The following is an 18,808-nucleotide window of genomic DNA, read 5'->3' on the forward strand; positions in this document are numbered from 1 at the left end:
GCTTTTGACACGGTCTCCCACAGTATTCTTGCCAGCAAGTTAAAGAAGTATGGGCTGGATGAATGGATGACAAGGTGGACAGAAAGCTGGCTAGATTGTCAGGCTCAACGGGTAGTGATCAATGGCTCCATGTCTAGTTGGCAGCCGGTGTCAAGTGGAGTGCCTCAAGGGTCGGTCCTGGGGCCGGTTTTGTTCAACATCTTCATTAATGATCTGGAGGATTGCGTGGACTGCACCCTCAGCAACTTTGCAGATGACACTAAACTGGGAGGAAAGGTAGATATGCTGGAGGGTAGGGATAGGATACAGAGGGCCCTAGACAAATTAGAGGATTGGGCCAAAAGAAATCTGATGAGGTTCAACAAGGACAAATGGAGAGTCCTGCACTTAGGGTGGAAGAATCCCATGCACCGCTACAGACTAGGGACCGAATGGCTAGGCAGCAGTTCTGCGGAAAAGGACCTAGGGTTACAGTTGGCCGAGAAGCTGAATGTGAGTCAACAGTGTGCCCTTGTTGCCAAGAAGGCCAATGGCATTTGGGATGTATAAGTAGGGGCATTGCCAGCAGATCGAGGGACGTGATCGTTCCCCTCTATCTGACATTGGTGAGGCCTCATCTGGAGTACTGTGTCCAGTTTTGGGCCCCACACTACAAGAAGGATGTGGAAAAATTGGAAAACGTCCAGCGGAGGGGAACAAAAATGATGAGGGGACTGGAACACATGATTTATAAGGAGAGGCTGAGGGAACTGGGATTGTTTAGTCTGCGGAGGAGAAGAATGAGGGGGGATTTGATAGCTGCTTTCAACTACCTTAAAGGGGGTTCCAAAGAGGATGGATCTAGACTGTTCTCAGTGGTAGCAGATGAGAGAATGGAGAACAATGGTCTCAAGTTGCAGTGGGGGAGGTTTAGGTTGGATATTAGGAAAAACTTTTTCACTACGTGGGTTTTGAAACACTGGAATGCATTACCTAGGGTGGTGGTGGAATCTCCTTCCTTGGAAGTTTTTAAGGTCAGGCTTGACAAAGCCCTGGCTTGGATGATTTAGTTGGGGATTGGTCCTGCTTTGAGCAGGGGGTTGGACTAGATGACCTTCTGAGGTCCCTTCCAACTCTGATATTCCATGATTCTATGATATGTGGGAATTGGGTACTGGTGGCATCATAAATGATGTGCAGCTCTTGAGCGTCTGTCAAAAACATCTTTCTACTGGGGATGGGAGTGACATGGTACTGTAGACTTGGGACCTGCAGGCAACTGACCCTTCTGTACTCGTCGTCTCTCATTTGCGGAGGGCCATAAGACCATTGGTGATAAAACTGTTGAGATACCGGTCTAGGTTTGTAAGCTGCCTATGATACTTCCCTTTTGGGACATGCGTATCTACACCCAGGAAGTGGAGGATGGCACTGGAGACCCTCGTGTGAGGACTCCATGGTGTTTTGGATCTCACTGGGAAACCCCAAAGTGTGCCATCATGATTCACAGCACAGCATGATGGCCACTGCCATCATTCTAGGTGAAGTGTCTGCTGCATCAACCACTAATTGAAGTGAGGTTCTAGCCATCAGCCTACCCTCTTCAATAACAGCTTGGAAGCGAGCTCCATCCTCCTGTGGTCACTTGGCTACCAAATCTGTGAATTTTGAGTAGTTGAGACAGTAGCACTCGGCCAACACTGTCTGACAGTTCACTGTACAAAGATGAAGACTAGTAGATGTGAAAACTTTGCTTCTCAAGAAATCTAGATGTTTAGCATCCTTGTCAGGTTTCAGAGTAGCAGTCGTGTTAGTCTGTATTCGCAAAAAGAAAAGGAATACTAGTGGCACCTTAGAGACTAACCAATTTGAGCATAAGCTTTCGTGAGCTACAGCTCACTTCATCGGATGCATTTAGTGGAAAATACAGTGAGGAGATTTATATACACACAAGTTAATTGTATCCAATTTGCAAATTAATTCCAATTCAGCAGTCTCTCATTGGAGTCTGTTTCTGAAGTCTTTTTGTTGTAATATTGCGACCTTTAGCTCTGTAATCGAGTGACCGGAGAGACTAAAGTGTTCTCCAACTGGTTTATGAATGTTATAAATTCTTGACATCTGATTTGTGTTCATTTATTCTTTTACGTAAAGACTGTCCAGTTTGACCAATGTACACAGCAGAGGGGCATTGCTGGCACATGATGGCATATATCACATTGGTAGATGTACAGGTGAACGAGCCTCTGATAGTGTGGCTGATGTGATTAGGCCCTATGATGGAGTCCCCTGAATAGATATGTGGGCACAGCTGGCAACGGGCTTTGTTGCAAGGATAGGTTCCTGGGTTAGTGGTTCTGTTGTGTGGTGTGTGGTTGCTAGTGAGTATTTGCTTCAGGTTGGGGGGCTGTCTGTAAGCGAGGACTGGCCTGTCTCCCAAGATTTGTGAGAGTGATGGGTCGTCCTTCAGGATAGGTTGTAGATCCTTGATGATGCGTTGGAGAGGTTTTAGTTGGGGGCTGAAGGTGATGGCTAGTTGCGTTCTGTTATTATCTTTGTTGGGCCTGCCCTGTAGTAGGTGACTTCTAGGTACTCTTCTGGCTCTGTCAATTTGTTTCTTCACTTCAGCAGGTGGGTATTGTAGTTGTAAGAATGCTTGATAGAGATCTTGTAGGTGTTTGTCTCTGTCTGAGGGGTTGGCGCAAATGCGGTTGTATCGTAGAGCTTGGCTGTAGACAATGGATCGTGTGGTGTGGTCTGGGTGAAAGCTGGAGGCATGTAGGTAGGAATAGCGGTCAGTAGGTTTCCGGTATAGGGTGGTGTTTATGTGACCATCGCTTATTAGCATTGTAGTGTCCAGGAAGTGGATCTCTTGTGTGGACTGGTCCAGGCTGAGGTTGATGGTGGGATGGAAATTGTTGAAATCATGGTGGAATTCCTCAAGGGCTTCTTTTCCATGGGTCCAGATGATGAAGATGTCATCAATATAACGCAAGTAGAGTAGGGGCATTAGGGGACGAGAGCTGAGGAAGCGTTGTTCTAAGTCAGCCATAAAAAGGTTGGCATACTGTGGGGCCATGCGGGTACCCATAGCAGTGCCGCTGATTTGAAGGTATACATTGTCCCCAAATATGAAATAGTTATGGGTGAGGACAAAGTCACAAAGTTCAGCCACCAGGTTTGCAGTGACATTATCGGGGATACTGTTCCTGACGGCTTGTAGTCCATCTTTGTGTGGAATGTTGGTGTAGAGGGCTTCTACATCCATAGTGGCCAGGATGGTGTTTTCAGGAAGATCACCGATGGATTGTACTTTCCTCAGGAAGTCAGTGGTGTCTCAAAGATAGCTGGGAGTGCTGGTAGCATAGGGCCTGAGGAGGGAGTCTACAAAGCCAGACAATCCTGGTGTCAGGGGGCCAATGCCTGAGATGATGGGGCGCCCAGGATTTCCAGGTTTATGGATCTTGGGTAGCAGATAGAATACCCCTGGTCAGGGTTCCAGGGGTGCATCTGTGCAGATTTGTTCTTGTGCTTTTTCAGGGAGTTTCTTGAGCAAATGCTGTAGTTTCTTTTGGTAACTCTCAGTGGGATCAGAGGGCAATGGCTTGTGGAAAGTGGTGTTGGAGAGCTGCCGAGCAGCCTGTTGTTCATATTCCGACCTATTCATGATGACGACAGCACCTCTTTTGTCAGCCTTTTTGATTATGATGTCAGAGTTGTTTCTGAGGCTGTGGATGGCATTGTGTTCTGCACGGCTGAGGTTATGGGGCAAGTGATGCTGCTTTTCCACAATTTCAGCCCGTGCACGTCGGCGGAAGCACTCTATGTAGAAGTCCAGTCTGTTGTTTTGACCTTCAGGAGGAGTCTACCCAGAATCCTTCTTTTTGTAGTCTTGGTAGGAAGGTCTCTGTGGGTTAGTATGTTGTTCAGAGGTGTGTTGGAAATATTTCTTGAGTCGGAGACGTCGAGAATAGGATTCTAGGTCACCACAGAACTATATCATGTTCGTGGGGGTGGAGGGGCAGAAGGAGAGGCCCCGAGATAGGACAAACTCTTCTGCTGGGCTAAGAGTATAGTTGGATAGATTAACAATATTGCTGGGTGGGTTAAGGGAACCACTGTTGTGGCCCCTTGTGGGCTGTAGTAGTTTAGATAGTTTAGTGTCCTATTCTTTTGTAGAGAAGCAAAGTGTGTGTTGTAAATGGCTTGTCTAGTTTTAGTAAAGTCCAGCCACGATGAAGTTTGTGTGGAAGATTGTTTTTTTATGAGAATATCCAGTTTTGAGAGCTCATTCTTAATCTTTCCCTGTTTGCTGTATAGGATGTTGATCATTACACAAAGTAAAACTATTTCCCCATGTTTATTCCCGCCTCTCACCCTCCACTGTTCCTCAGACGTTCTTATCAACTGCTGGAAATGGCCCACCTTGATTATCATGACAAAAGGTTTATTCCCCCCTGCTCTCCTGCTGGTAATAATAGGTCACCTTAAGTGATCACTCTTGTTACAGTGTGTATGGTAACACCCATTGTTTCATGTTCTCTATGTATATAAATCTCCCCACTGTATTTTCCACTGAATGCATCCGATGAAGTGAGCTGTAGCTCATGAAAGCTTATGCTCAAATAAATTTGTTAGTCTCTAAGGTGCCACAAGTCCTCTTTTTCTTATTTCTCAGAGGAGGAAACAGTGACTCCTCTGGAGATTCAGACTCTCCCAAGAAAGAGAAGAAAAGGTCTCAATCCAACAGCAGTTCCAACAGAGGAAAGGCACAGTTGGAAGATGGAGGAGGGGATAGGCTTCTGTCAAAGGTAACATCCCCTGGCAGAGTCACTCTCCCTAGTGCGAGAAGGTCCTGATGATGGGGGAAACAGAACCTCAGGGAGAGCACAGATGTCCTGCCGTGTAGGATAAGTCTTGCCTCCCTGGAGTGCAAGCAGTCTGATACGTTCATGCTGATGGGGTCGGAGTTAGTGCTGATGCTCCATGTGACTGGAGTGAGAGACAGCAGCACTACCATTGGTGGTAGAAGCTCTGATTGTGCCAGAACCAGCAGATTCCAACTTTTTGATTTGGACAGTACTGGTGGAGTGAGTGTCACTGGGATGGGGTCCAATACTCTGGTTTATGGGCTTTTGAGACATGGCTCTGGGACTCAGGACACAGTTAAGTCTTCAGGGATTGAAAGAGCAGATTTGCTCGATTTAGGAGGAGCTGTGTTGGACATCTTTGAAGCAGACTTAAGAGGCAGACCTGCTCTTACGCTTTGTGCAAGCATTCTCCGCCTGCCCAATGAAAACCTGACGGGGTGGTCTGTGGGTATGGATTCCCCAGCAACAGTCAGACCTCACAGCAGGAGGCATGCTGTGTAACAATTCAAGCCAATGTACTGGGGCCGTGGGGGAGTGTTCCACAGCCTGGTTCTGACTGCAGCCTCCTGGCCTTCTCCAGGAGGTGTTTTCTAAGCCAGGGTCCCCTCACCTCATGGGTATGGCTAGAGAAAAAGCAGCATGTATTACACCTAGCTATGATGTGGGCCTCCCCAAGACAGTACAAACAATGCTGATGCTTGTCACTGACTGAGAAAGACTGGGGATATGACACACAGTTTTTGAAGCCCAGAGTTCTGGCCATAATCCAATACCCACAATGGTGTATGAGGGAAGGGAGTGCCCCCAAGGCAGGGATTCTATCTAACTAGAAAACTCTGCTAAAAGTTGTAAAACTATTAAAAACTAACTATAAAGAACCATATAAAAAGGCACTAAGGCAACCTTTGAAATATTCAGAGCAAAGAAATTGAAGGAGAGCTCTGGACTCTGGAGGTTCGGAGCCAAGCCACGAGGGAGCAGGAAGGAACTGGAGAGACGGTTGGCCACTCCATCCTTTATTTGTTTGGTTGGAAGCACAAGGAACGTAAAGGACGCATAGTGGCCAAACAGACACTGCTTGCAAGAATTCTGTGACTCCAGGTGCATGCACACACCCACAAAGGAATACACACAGGGACCAGCACTCGAAGAAGAATCTCAGCTTTCATTTAAAAAAAAAAATTCCAGACATCATGATTTCTGGGAAAAGCTTGAAAACGTGACCCAAAAGTACCAGAAAGACTCAAAAAACAAAAGGCAAATAAAAAGAACTCCAACATTATTTTTAAGCCAATCTCATGATTCTGGGAACCTGACTCATGATTTTTGAACACTTGGGATTGACAATATCACAGCAGACTTGTTCAGAGGGGAAGATGAGGAGACTAGTGTGATATTGAAAAAAGTGAATGAGATACAGCAAGACCAGCAGACTCTTCATAGTATGCCTTGGGCTCTCTAAACACTATTTAGAAAACTCTGCTGCCCAGCTCCCAAGCACTTGAGGGCCAGTTTGCCCTTGTGTGCAGGTAGAGGAGATTATAACCCCTCCTACCTCAGATAGCTAAATTTACCACTAACTGAGAAGGTGCAACTCAGTGGAGCTGCACTTGTAGTTTCAATGGAGTTGCACCTGCTTACACCAGCAGTGAATTTGGCCCTGAGCCTACACTCTTTGTTGATCTACTGCTTGCATCATTGAAGATACCGTACTGTATATTCATAGGGTGAAATCCTGGCCCCACTGAAGTCAATGGCAAAACCCCCGTTGATTTCCATAAAGCCAGGATTTCACAAGGGGCATCCACTGGAACGGGAATAGCAAAATAATGCAGCAACCATCTACAAGACAAGCTACCTATGAGTAGCATTTTGAGGTTCCCCTGAGACCTCTTCCACTTGGTTCCCCACAAACTCGGTTCAATTCCAGTCTCATCACTCAGGTTCCTTTCCTAACATACAATCAAATTACGCTTGAGTTGATCAGGCTCAAGCATAGGGGGTGGATACAGGGTATACCACACATCCAAAGCTACACAGCAAACCTCTTCCTTTATATACATTTATACATTACATTGTATTTACTATACATTGCATCACATGTTCTGGGATTGGCTTGGTCACTTTGTAGGAACCAATCCACGTACAGCACACGTTGTCCATGCATGACTCTCTTTACTTCACCTTATGGTCCAGGTTTATCTGATTCATTATTATCTTGTCAACTATAAATGGTTCCCTGGGTATCCCCCCTTATCTTAGCTAGTACAGTTATTCTGTTCCCAGCCTGCTGATCATTTCTGGGGACACAGGATTAGGGAGGTAAATGGAAGGCCTCACTCAGCCAATTACTCACGTCAAGCCAGGCCGACATAGGATCCTGCATGCAGAGGAGGTAAGCAGTTGGGGAAGAGCAGGGCTGTAAAGTACAAACACTGGGGAATTGATCACTTACTTTGGGAAGATGGAAGTCATGAGCGCTGATGCATACCCAGGTCTGCAAACTCCCTCAGAGAAATTTGCATACTTTGATGCTAGCTCTGGAGGCCTGTGGGAAAAAGAATGAGAGTCAAGACTTTCCAGGGTATGTAAGTGCTGAGTGTGTCACCCTGACTGATCCTTCTAGTATTTAAATCTCTTCCTTGACTGTGCTTCTCCAAAACAGCTATGAAGACTATTAACAGAAACAAACTTTTTTTGTTTGTTTTTTATACAAACATGGGAGAATATCAAACACCGTGGGGTCAGAAATATCTGAAACACCACTAAATCAGGTTTCAGAGTAGCAGCCATGTTAGTCTGTATCCGCAAACAGAAAAGGAGGACTTGTGACACCCTAGAGACTAACAAATTTATTTGAGCATAAGCTTTCGTGAGCTGCATCTGATGAAGTGAGCTATAGCTCACGAAAGCCTGTGCTCGATTAATTTCTTAGTCTCTAAGGTGCCACAAGTCCTCCTGTTCTTTTTACCACTAAATCACTATTTCTGTTGAGGGACTTCACACTCTTAGGAAGGTGAAGCTCCAGGAAGGAATTAAAGCTATCCAGATACTATTTCAGACTTCTGTCTCTCCAAAAGGAAGTGAAGATTAAAAGGTAACAGAGAACCACTTGTTCAGGCTATTTTTCTACTACATGCTAGAAGTAAGATGTCAGTGGAAGTATTACTTACAGGACAAGTTTCAAACATTTTAATCAAATTACAAAGCAGATTTCTACTGGCCGACAGTCATCAGCCACTGTTTAGACTTTAAAGGGGATGGATCCTCTGGGCAGCCAAATAGACAGTGCTGCCCTTGTTCTATTGGGAAGTGGCCTAATAGCACAGCCAGTCACATAACTCAAGGGTGGAGCAGTGACTGCAGAAGCCTAATGAAAAGAGCCGTAACTGACACACAGGCTACGTGGTTAAAGCTTAGCATTTGGAGAGAGGAGATTTGAGTCTAGTACCCAACTTTACCACAGACTTCCTGTGGGACCTTGAGCAAAGCTCTTTGTGCCTCTGCTCCCCGTCCGCAAAATGGAGATACTACTACTCATCCATGTGACAGATATACTGCAAGGCATCAATCATTAATGCTTTTACGGTACCTGTAGATACCTAGATGCAAGCCACGACACAAAAATAATTATTATTATTATTCCATACAAAAAACTGCATCATTACGGTTTCACTATTAACCACTCAAAGTCACTGGAAGCGGCAGGAGCGTATTACTGCTGAGAAACGGCCCTACAGCTACAGAGATATACTGCACCGCTGACAGCAGCTATTCAACAATGGCATCTTTATAAGGTTCTAAATCAGCGGCGAGAGAAGGCGAGTAGCGTGGATCCACGCAGACAGTCACCTCAAAGAATCTCAGTTACCACCAGAACTGTTCTTTCTTCTCCAAGCATTGCCTACATGGATCCCCCCTCTAGTTATTTTGTCCTCCAACACCTGTTGGCACTGGGATCTGTTGTATTAATTTAGATTGAATATGCAGATCCAAACAGTTAAAGGTGTTAATATGACCCAGTCACTATCAACACTGAACAGTTTTAAACAAGGTTAAGGGACTACAGGCTGCTTAGTACCACAGCAAATACACCATTAAAAATCCTTTTAACCTTTTATTAAAGGCCAGTGGGTGGAGGAGGAAAAACAGTTAAAGCCTTTGAAATGTAAAGTATTAATTAATGCTTTCATTTTAACAACATTCCTTGTTCTCTTTCTCTTCCAAGAGAGTCTGGCAAACATGGAGGGTTTTCCATCTAAAGTCTCTTAAGATGGTAAAAACTATCCTTTTTGGGGAAAAGAGAAGACATTAATTAAAACAGGCTGGAGCTGTTGTTGTTAAAGTTTGATCCTGTTTCCTAGAAGACAAAAAATATGTGAGTGAGTGAGAGAGACAAGAGAGAAAGTCTCACATCACAGGTGGCATCTAAGATTTAGATGGAGCTGGTGGTGATGTCATTTGGGTTCCCTCTCTCTGACTCAGTCTGGTCAGGACATCTTTCAGGATTAGCATGAAGAAGGTCCAGGGTCCCAGGAGACAGTAGGGATGGCAGCCATGATGATAAAGCTGGCTCCAGCAATTGTTGGCAGACAGATGCTTCTTCTGCTAATTTTTCCCAAAGGTCTTTTCTTTTTAAGAACCCCAGAAAGGAGTGTTGGGCAGAATACTCCATCCTCTCATCATTTTGACCTCCAATAGACAAATTTTAAACACCAATTTTGGTTCACTGATTTCCATTCCTCTACTCCTCTTGTTTACCAGTCATCTTAACACAGTCTTTGAGTGGAATCAATACAGCCCTTTCTGTTCGGACTAATTCAGTCTCGGTCTCTTTTTTGTGTCTTTTCTCATCAACATTTGTTGTGATCACTTATTGTGGCACTTTATGAACTTTCTCTCACTTTTTACAGTTGAACAATTAGGGTAAATTTTTAGGCCCATTTATCACAATCTCTTTCATGGCAAGGGAACACCCATATATGCTACAGAAAAATCTGCATTTTAAGGAACAGCTTCCTTCTGTTGATTTTATAAGAAGAGCTGTTTACATCTAAGCAATGTAGCTTATACACATTTGGGAATAGATGGGAGTTGCAGAAAAGGAAAAGTTATTGCTACTTGGGAATTTCCTTTCTTAGCCCTGGTCTACACTATGGGGTTAGGTCAAATGTAGCCACGTTAGGTCAATTTTAAAATGACTGCGTCTACACAACCAACCCTGTTCCATCAACCTAAAGGGCTCTTAAAATCGATTTCTGTACTCCTCCCTGGCAAGGGGAGTAGCGCTAAAATCCACCTTGTTGTGTCTAATTTGGGGTAGTGCAAACGCAATTCAACAGTATTGGCCTCCGGGAGCTATCCCAGAGTGCTCCAATGTGACCGCTCTGGACAGCACTTTGAACTCCGATGCACTAGCCAGGTACACAGTAAAAGCCCTGGGAAATTTTGAATTTCATTTCCTGTTTGGTCAGCGTGGCGAGCTCAGCAGCACTGGTGACCATACAGTCCCACCAAAATCGCAAACAAGCTCCAGCATGGACCGAAAGGGAGACACTGGATCTGATTGCTGTATGGGGAGAAGAATCTATGCAGGCCGAACTCTGATCAAGAAGAAGACATGCTAATATATATGCCAAAATCGCACAGGGCATGGTGGAGAGAGGCTACAACAGGGACACACAGCAGTGCTGTGTGAAAGTTAAGGAGCTCAGATGAGCCTACCAAAAGACAAAGGAGGCAAACGGTCGCTCCGGGTCAGAGCCCCAGACATGCCGCTTCTATGATCAGCTGCATGGCATTCTAGGAGGGGGGACCCTACCACTACCCCACCACTGTTCGTGGACACTTGCAAGGGGGGAGTCTCACGCAACAGGGAGGAGGATTTTGTGGATGAGGAAGAGGAGGAGGAGAATGCGCAGCAGGCAAGCGGTGAATCCGTTCTCCCTGGCAGCCAGGACCTTTTCATCACCCTGGAGCCAATGCCCTCCCAAGGCGGGATCCCCGACCCTGAAGCCAGAGAAGACAGCTCTGGTGATTGCACATTTGTAACTACAGTACAGGGTTTAAAAGCAATAGTGTTTAAGGTTTGATTTGCCCTGAAGAATTGGGATGCATTCACGGCCAGTACAGCTACTGGAAAAGTCTGTTAACGTGTCTGGGGAAAGAGTGGGAATCCTCCAGGGACATCTCCATGAAGCTCTCCTGGAGGTACTCTGAAAGCCTTTGCAGAAGGTTTCTGGGGAGGGCTGCCTTATTTCGTCCTCCACGGTAGGACACTTTACCATGCCAAGCCAGTAGCAAGTAGTCTGGAATCACTGCAGCACAAAGCATGGCAGCAAATGGTCCTGGGTTTTGGTTGCATTCAAGCAACATTCGGTCTTTATCTTTCTGTGTTAGCCTCAGGAGAGTGATATCATTCATGGTCACCTGGTTGAAATAGGGGTATTTTTGTAAGGAAACAGTAAAAAGACCCTGTTCATGCTGGGTTGTTTGTGCTTGGCTAAACGGGATCATCCCAGAGAATAGCCACGCGGCTGCGGGAGGGGTGAATGGATCATCCCAGAGAATAGCCATGCGGTGGGGTGGGGGGGAGGTGGGGGGCAGCCCCTCCTTTTAAATGTGAAACCCAACCGGCATTGCTTGCTATGGGAAAGGATGGCGCTGCAGTTTGAAACCATTCCCACATGTTATGAACGTGGATGAAGCCAACTCCACATACCAAAAGGCTTACCATGGCTGCCTGGGAACCAAATTCTGTTGCCCAGCCGTGTGTGATGTGTTACCAAAGCGGCAGGCGCTCAATATAAAAGGCAAAATGCGACCTTGTACCTAAAGCACATGTGCTGTGTGGTGTGAATTGCTTGATTCACTGTGAAAGAGTCTCCCTTTTTTTCTCAGAAATGTATCATCTTAAATTTTACTCTCCCTTTTTGTCTCCCCGCAGGTGCAAATGTTTCTATGCTCCCCCTTTCATCTCCGTCCCTGAGGTTATCGCAGATTAGAAGGTGAAAAAAATGCACTCGAGATGACATGTTTTCCAAGCTCATGCAGTCCTCCCGCACTGATAGGGCACAGCTTAATGCATGGAGGCATTCAGTGGCAGAGGCCAGGAAAGCATTAAGTGTGCGCAAAGAGCAGAGGCAGGAGGCGATGCTGAGGCTAATGGGGGAGCAAACGGACATGATGAAGAGTCTGTTGGAGCTGCAGGAAAGCCAACAAGAGCACAGACCCCCGCTGCATCCATTGTATAACAGCCTGCCCTCCTCCCCAAGTTCCATATCCTCCTCACCCGGATACCCAAAAACGCAGGCATGGGAGGAGGGTCTGGGCACCCAGCCACTCCACTCCAGAGGATAGCCCAAGCAACAGAAGGCTGTCATTCAAACAGTTTTGATTTGTAGTGTGGCTACAATAAGCAATGTGGCCTTGTCCTTCCCTCCTCCCGCATCCCACCCGACCCGGGCTACCTTGTCAGTTATCTTACTTTTTTTTAAAATTAATAAAGAAAGGATGCATGGTTTCAAAACAAAAGTTACTTTATTTCCTTTGCCAGCTGTGATCAAAGGGGGGAGGGTGGTTGGCTTACAGGGAATTAAAATCAACAAAGGGGGCGGGTTTGCAGCAAGAACGCACACACACACAGCTGTCACATCGTAGCCTGGCCAGTCATGAAACTGGTTTTCAAAGCCTCTGATGCGCAGCACACCTAGCTGTGCTCTTTTAATCGCCCTGGTGTCTGGCTGCTCAAAATCAGCCACCCAGCGATTTGCCTCAACCACCCACCCCACCATAAACATCTCCCCCTTACTCTCACAGATATTATGGAGCACAGAGCAAGCAGCAATAACAATGGGAATGTTGGTAGCGCTGAGGTCTAACCTAGTCAGCAAACAGCACCAGTGAGCTTTTAAACGTCCAAAGGCACATTCTACCACCATTCTGCACTTGCTCAGCCTATAGCTGAACTGCTCCTTACCACTGTCCAGGGTGCCTGTGTATGGCTTCATGAGCCATGGGAGCAAGGGGTAGGCTGGGTCCCCAAGGATAACTATTAGCATTTCAACATCCCCAATGGTAATTTTCCGGTCTGGGAAGTAAGTCCCTTCTTGCGACTGCTCGAATAGCCCTGAGTTCCTAAAGATGCGAGCGTCATGCACCTTTCCCAGCCGTCCCATGTTGATGTCGGTGAAACGTCCCTTGTGATCCACCAGTGCTTGCAGCACCATTGAGAAGTACCCCTTGCGGTTTACGTACTGGTTGGCAAGGTGGTCCGGTGCCAAGATAGGGATATGTGTTCTGTCTGTCGCCCCACCACAGTTAGGGAACCCCACTGCAGCAAAGCCATCCAGTATGACCTGCACATTTCCCAAAGTCACTACCCTTGATAGCAGAATGTCAGTGATTGCATTGGCTACTTGGATCACAGCACTCCCCACAGTATACTTGCCCACTCCAAATTGATTCCCAACTGACCGGTAGCAGCGAGGCATTGCAAGCTATCGCCACTCACTTCTCAACTGTCAGGGCAGCTCTCATCTCGGTATTCCTGTGCTTCAGGGCGGGGGAAAGCAACTCACAAAGTTCAAGGAAAGTGGCCTTACGCATGCAAAAGTTTTGCAGCCACTGTGAATCATCCCATACCTGCAACACTATGCGGTCCCACCAGTCTGTGCTTGTTTGCCGGGTGCAGAATCAGTGTTCCACTGTATCAACCAGCCCCACTGCTGCCATGATGTCCCAATTGCCACAGCCCATGCTTTCAGGAACGTCTGGGTCCATGTTCTCATCACAATCGTCCTCGTGCTGGCGTCTCTTAGCCCAGTTCTGCACATACTCCACGATAATGCGCAAGGTGTTTATAATGCTCACAACAGCAGCGATGAGCTGAGCGGGCTCCATGCTTGCCGTGGTATGGCGTCTGCACGGGTAACCCAGGAAAAAAGGTACAAAACGATTGTCTGCTGTTGCTTTCACGGAGGGAGGGAAGGTGGGGCGACTCACGACGTACCAGAACCACCCTCAATAATGTTTTTGACCCATCAGGCACTGGGACCTTAAACCAGAATTCCAATGGGCAGCGGAGGCTGCGGGAACTGTGGGATAGTTACCCACAGTGCACCGCTCCGTAAGTCAATGCTAGCCACGGTATTGAGGACACACTCTACCAACTTAATGCTCTTAGTCGGGACATACACAATCGAATGTATAAAATCAATTTCTAAAAATCGACTTCTATAAAATTGACCTAATTTTGTAGTGTAGACATACCCTTAGAACCTTCATAGGCTTGTGGTTAAGGCACAGGCTGAAGACTCAGGAGATATGGGGCCAATTCTCAGATCTGCCAGATCTTAAGTCAAATTACTTAATCCATCTGTTCCTCATCTATAAAATGAAAGTAATAATACTTCCTTTCGCAGCCTTGTCTATTTATGTTGTAAACTCTTCAGAGTAGGGACTATCCTTACTATGTATATGTGCAGGGCCTAGCACAACGGGGTCCCTCTCCTGCTTGGTGCTACTATCATACAAAGGAAAACAATAAAGGTGGGATTTTAAAAAGTGCCTAAGGAGTCAGCAGTACACGTCCCACTGTGACTTTCAGTGGGGTCTGTGTTCTTCACTTCCTTACGAGATTTTGAAAAATCCCACCCTCAATAAATAATTGAGTCACCAAGCCTGCCTGACTCCTATCAAACACAAAGCAGTACTATTAACAAAAAAGGATGATTGGGTGGACTTAGACAGTACCGTCCAATCAAGGAACTCAAAGTAGTTTACAAACATCAAATAACTCAGGGACCACTGTGAGAGAGGTAAATATTTTACATTTACATAAAGAGGCTTTAACTCAAAAGACCACAGAACCACTAAAATGCAGTTGGAAGGTGGAATGTGATATGGCAGTCAGCCAGACCACAGCACACGGTAAACTGTGTACGGATGTCTGTAGGTATAGGGAAGAGCGTAACATTTTAGATGCACCAGGCAAACTCTACCTCTGCAGTGACATTGGATCTTTACTGCCTGAACAGTGAAGTACTGACAGGACAGAAAGCCCCTCAGTTTGTTAAGGGTTTCTGCAGCAGACATCATAAACTGCATAATGTAGAATTCACCTAGGTCAGTAGAAAAAGCTGAGTCATCCCTGCCAGGATTTGAACCTGGCACTACAAAAGGTCCCTCCCGCCCCCTCACCCCCACTCTCCTGCTGTTAATAGCTCACCTTACCTGATCACTCTCATTACAGTGTGTATGGTCACACCCATTGTTTCATGTTCTCTATGTATATAAATCTCCCCACTGTATTTTCCACTGAATGCATCCGATGAAGTGAGCTGTAGCTCACGAAAGCTTATGCTCAAATAAATTTGTTAGTCTCTAAGGTGCCACAAGTCCTCCTGTTCTTTTTTCAGGGAGTCTAGGTATTCCAAGCCTATGGCTGAGACTGCTAATCTGCTGTTTCCGGTTTACTGTACTACTATATTAATCTACTATTCAGATCATGGTCTGTTGGTGGTGGTAGAGACTTTCAGTGAGTTCAATTAAAGTGACAGGTTTCCGAGTAGCAGCCGTGTTAGTCTGTATCCGCAAAAAGAAAAGGAGGACTTGTGGCACCTTAGAGACTAACAAATTTATTTGAGCATAAGCTTTCGTGAGCTACAGCTCACTTCATCGGATGTTCAAATAAATTTGTTAGTCTCTAAGGTGCCACAAGTACCCCTTTTCTTTTTGCAATTATAGTGAGTGGTTCTCCACTGGCCAGAACGTGAGAAAAGGTTGTATTTTGTCCCTAAGCCTCTTTAACATATGTGCAGAATTTATGGATGTTTATCAGGGGAAGTTAATGCTTCTGACAAGAAGAAAACTGAAGCTTTTGAAATGTGGTGCTAGCAAAGATTCTAGGGTATCTTCTGGATGAAAAAAAGAAAAATGCCTACATTATAAATATTATTGGAGAGAGCCCTGATGTCAGAAATCAACAGATGCAAACTTACGTACTTCGGTCACACTTAGGAGTAGAGATGGAAATAACCTGAAGAAAGTTACTATGGAAGGAACGGTGGAAGGTCATGACAGTAGGGGGTCAACCAGTCAAAAGATGGATGGATGATGTGCACCGGGTCTCTGGAAAGTTAGTAATAGATTGAGAAGACTTCTGGCAATTCTGTCATGTAGTAATAGTAGTAGGCATCCTTCAGTCTCAAGAGACCATGGGTATGTGCCCCTGAGAGGTAAAGAATTTACCCAGTTGGCTTTTTGGCAGCCGCAAACATGGCTGAAGAGACCCACTTGACAGAGAGAATCTCTGCCGCATCTGTCACATTTAAAAGGTGACGTTTTGACCCTTTGGGCTCTGCCTTCTGCAAGCTCTTTTCTCCGCTGCTAAACTGGACGGCTTCCTCTCAGAACTCCAGAGACCTTTGTTAAGCTCGTTTCCAAAGATTGCGGTCTTGAGTGTGATCTTCCCATTTGTCCACATCCATGTCCATTTCTTTGAGGCTTTGCTTGCACGCATCCTTGAAACACAATTTGGGGCATCCTTTGGGTCTTTTTCTAGATGCCAGTTCGCCGTAGAGGATGTCCTTTGGTATGCGCCCATCATTCATTCACCACACATGCCCAAGCCAGCAGAGGTGTCTCTGTTTGAGGAGTGTTTGCATGCTGGCCCTCTTGAGCACCTCAGTGTTGGTGACTCTGTCCTTCCAGGAGATTCCAAAGATTCAACAAAAGCAACGCATATGAAAGCTGCTGACCCTCTTTTCCTGATGAGAGTAAAAGGTCCCTGTCTCGCTCCAATTCAAAAGTGTGCTGATAACACATGCTTGATACACACAGATCTTTGTGTGTTCTGTCAGTTTGTTGTTTTGCCATACCCTCTTGTTCAGTCTAGACATTGTTGTGGTGGCTTTTTCAATGCGGATGTTGAGTTCGGTTTCAAGTGAAAGGTTGACTGTAATAGTGGACCCCAGGTATGTAAACTTGTTCACCACTACACAGTCATAGTTGTTGATCTTGATGGAGGGTGCTTCCTCAAGTCCTTGGCACATTATGTTCATCTTCTTTTGGCTTATAGTAAGCCCCAAGTATTGGCAGTCTTTGGAAAACTGTCCATTAGGCTTTAAAAATGAGCTTCTGTGTGGGGTGTCACTGCTGTGTCATCATCAAAGAGGAAGTGTTCGATTAGGGCCTCCCGAGTCTTGTGAGTCTTGCAAAATTGAAGAGCTTTCCATCAGATCTTATGTGCAAGTAGAGTTCCTCAGTTGAGGAACCAAAAGCTTGTTTCAGTAGCAGGAAGGAGAAGATCCCAAACAGAGTTAGGGCAAGTACTTGCATAACTCCACTAAGGCCTTGCTTAACTCCACTAAGAATGTGGAAAGCCTCAGACACTGACCCATCGTATTGGACTGTGCCATACATCTTTTCATAAAAGGATCGAATCATGCTTAAGAACTTGGGGGGACATCAAATCATTCCTAGAGGCGCGAACAGTGCACTTCTACGGACAAAGTCAAAAGCCTTTGTGATACTGATGAAGGCTATTGTCATAAATATAAAGGGAAGGGTAAACCCCTTTAAAATCCCTCCTGGCCAGAGGAAAAATCCTCTCACCTGTAAAGGGTTAAGAAGCTAAAGGTAACCTCGCTGGCACCTGACCAAAATGACCAATGAGGAGACAAGATACTTTCAAAAGCTGGGAGGAGGGAGAGAAACAAAGGGTCTGTGTCTGTCTGTATGCTGCTTTTGCCGGGGATAGAACAGGAATGGAGTCTTAGAACTTTTAGTAAGTAATCTAGCTAGGTATGCGTTAGATTATGATTTCTTTAAATGGCTGAGAAAAGAACTGTGCTGAATAGAATGACTATTCCTGTCTGTGTGTCTTTTTTGTAAATTAAGGTTTTGCCTAGAGGGATTCTCTATGTTTTGAATCTAATTACCCTGTAAGGTATCTACCATCCTGATTTTACAGAGGGGATTCCTTTACTTCTATTAAAAGTCTTCTTGTAAGAAAACTGAATGCTTTTTCATTGTTCTCAGATCCAAGGGTTTGGTTCTGTGGTCACCTATGCAAATTGGTGAGGATTTTTACCAAACCTTTCCCAGGAAGTGGGGTGCAAGGGTTGGGAGGATTTTGGGGGGAAAGACGTGTCCAAACTATGTTTTCCCAGTAAACCCAGTTAAAGTTTGGTGGTGGCAGTGGAAATCCAAGGGCAAAGGATAAAATTAATATGTACCTTGGGGAAGTTTTAACCTAAGCTGGTGAAAGTAAGCTTTGGAGGTTTTCATGCAGGTCCCCACATCTGTACCCTAGAGTTCAGACTGGGGGAGGAACCTTGACAGCTATGTAGAGGGGCTTCTTTTGTTCCTGCATTTCTCTTGTAGTTATCTCAGATCATGTCAAGAGTAGACCTTTCCGCTCTGAAAGCCGCACTCTGACATGCATCCGATGAAGTCGGTATTCACCCATGAAAGCTGATGCTCCAATACGTCTGTTAGTCTATAAGGTGCCATAGGACCCTGTCGCTTTTACTGTGATTCAGTATAGACTTTGACTCCCTCAGGGAACTGATGGGCAGGATCCCCTGGGAGAATAACATGAGGGGGAAAGGAGTCCAGGAGAGCTGGCTGGCTGTATTTTAAAGAATCCTGATTGAGGTTACAGGGACAAACCATCCCGATGTGTAGAAAGAATAGTAAATATGGCAGGCGACCAGCTTGGCTTAACAGTGAAATCCTTGCTGATCTTAAACACAAAAAAGAAGCTTACAAGAAGTGGAAGATTGGACAAATGACCAGAGAAGAGTATAAAAATATTGCTCGGGCATGCAGGAGTGAAATCAGGAAGGTCAAATCACACTTGGAGTTGCACCTAGCAAGTGATGTTAAGAGTAACAAGAAGGGTTTCTTCAGGTATGTTAGCAAGAAGAAGAAAGTCAAGGAAAGTGTGGACCCCT

General features: G+C 45.6%; 1 protein-coding gene across 3 annotated transcripts in view; it reads right to left on the reverse strand.

Moving 5' to 3' along the window:
* Window positions 1–18,808, reverse strand: part of ST3GAL3 (ST3 beta-galactoside alpha-2,3-sialyltransferase 3) — a 388,593-nt gene that overhangs the window by 203,229 nt on the left and 166,556 nt on the right. For all 3 annotated transcript variants that reach the window (XM_043520913.1, XM_037906926.2, XM_043520914.1), the window contains one exon: window positions 7,306–7,398. In XM_043520913.1, the coding sequence (XP_043376848.1) occupies window positions 7,306–7,398 (93 nt within the window). The remainder of the gene's footprint in view (window positions 1–7,305; window positions 7,399–18,808) is intronic.

This window comes from Chelonia mydas, chromosome 8 (assembly GCF_015237465.2).
Source record: "Chelonia mydas isolate rCheMyd1 chromosome 8, rCheMyd1.pri.v2, whole genome shotgun sequence".
Classification (NCBI taxonomy): domain Eukaryota; kingdom Metazoa; phylum Chordata; order Testudines; family Cheloniidae; genus Chelonia; species Chelonia mydas.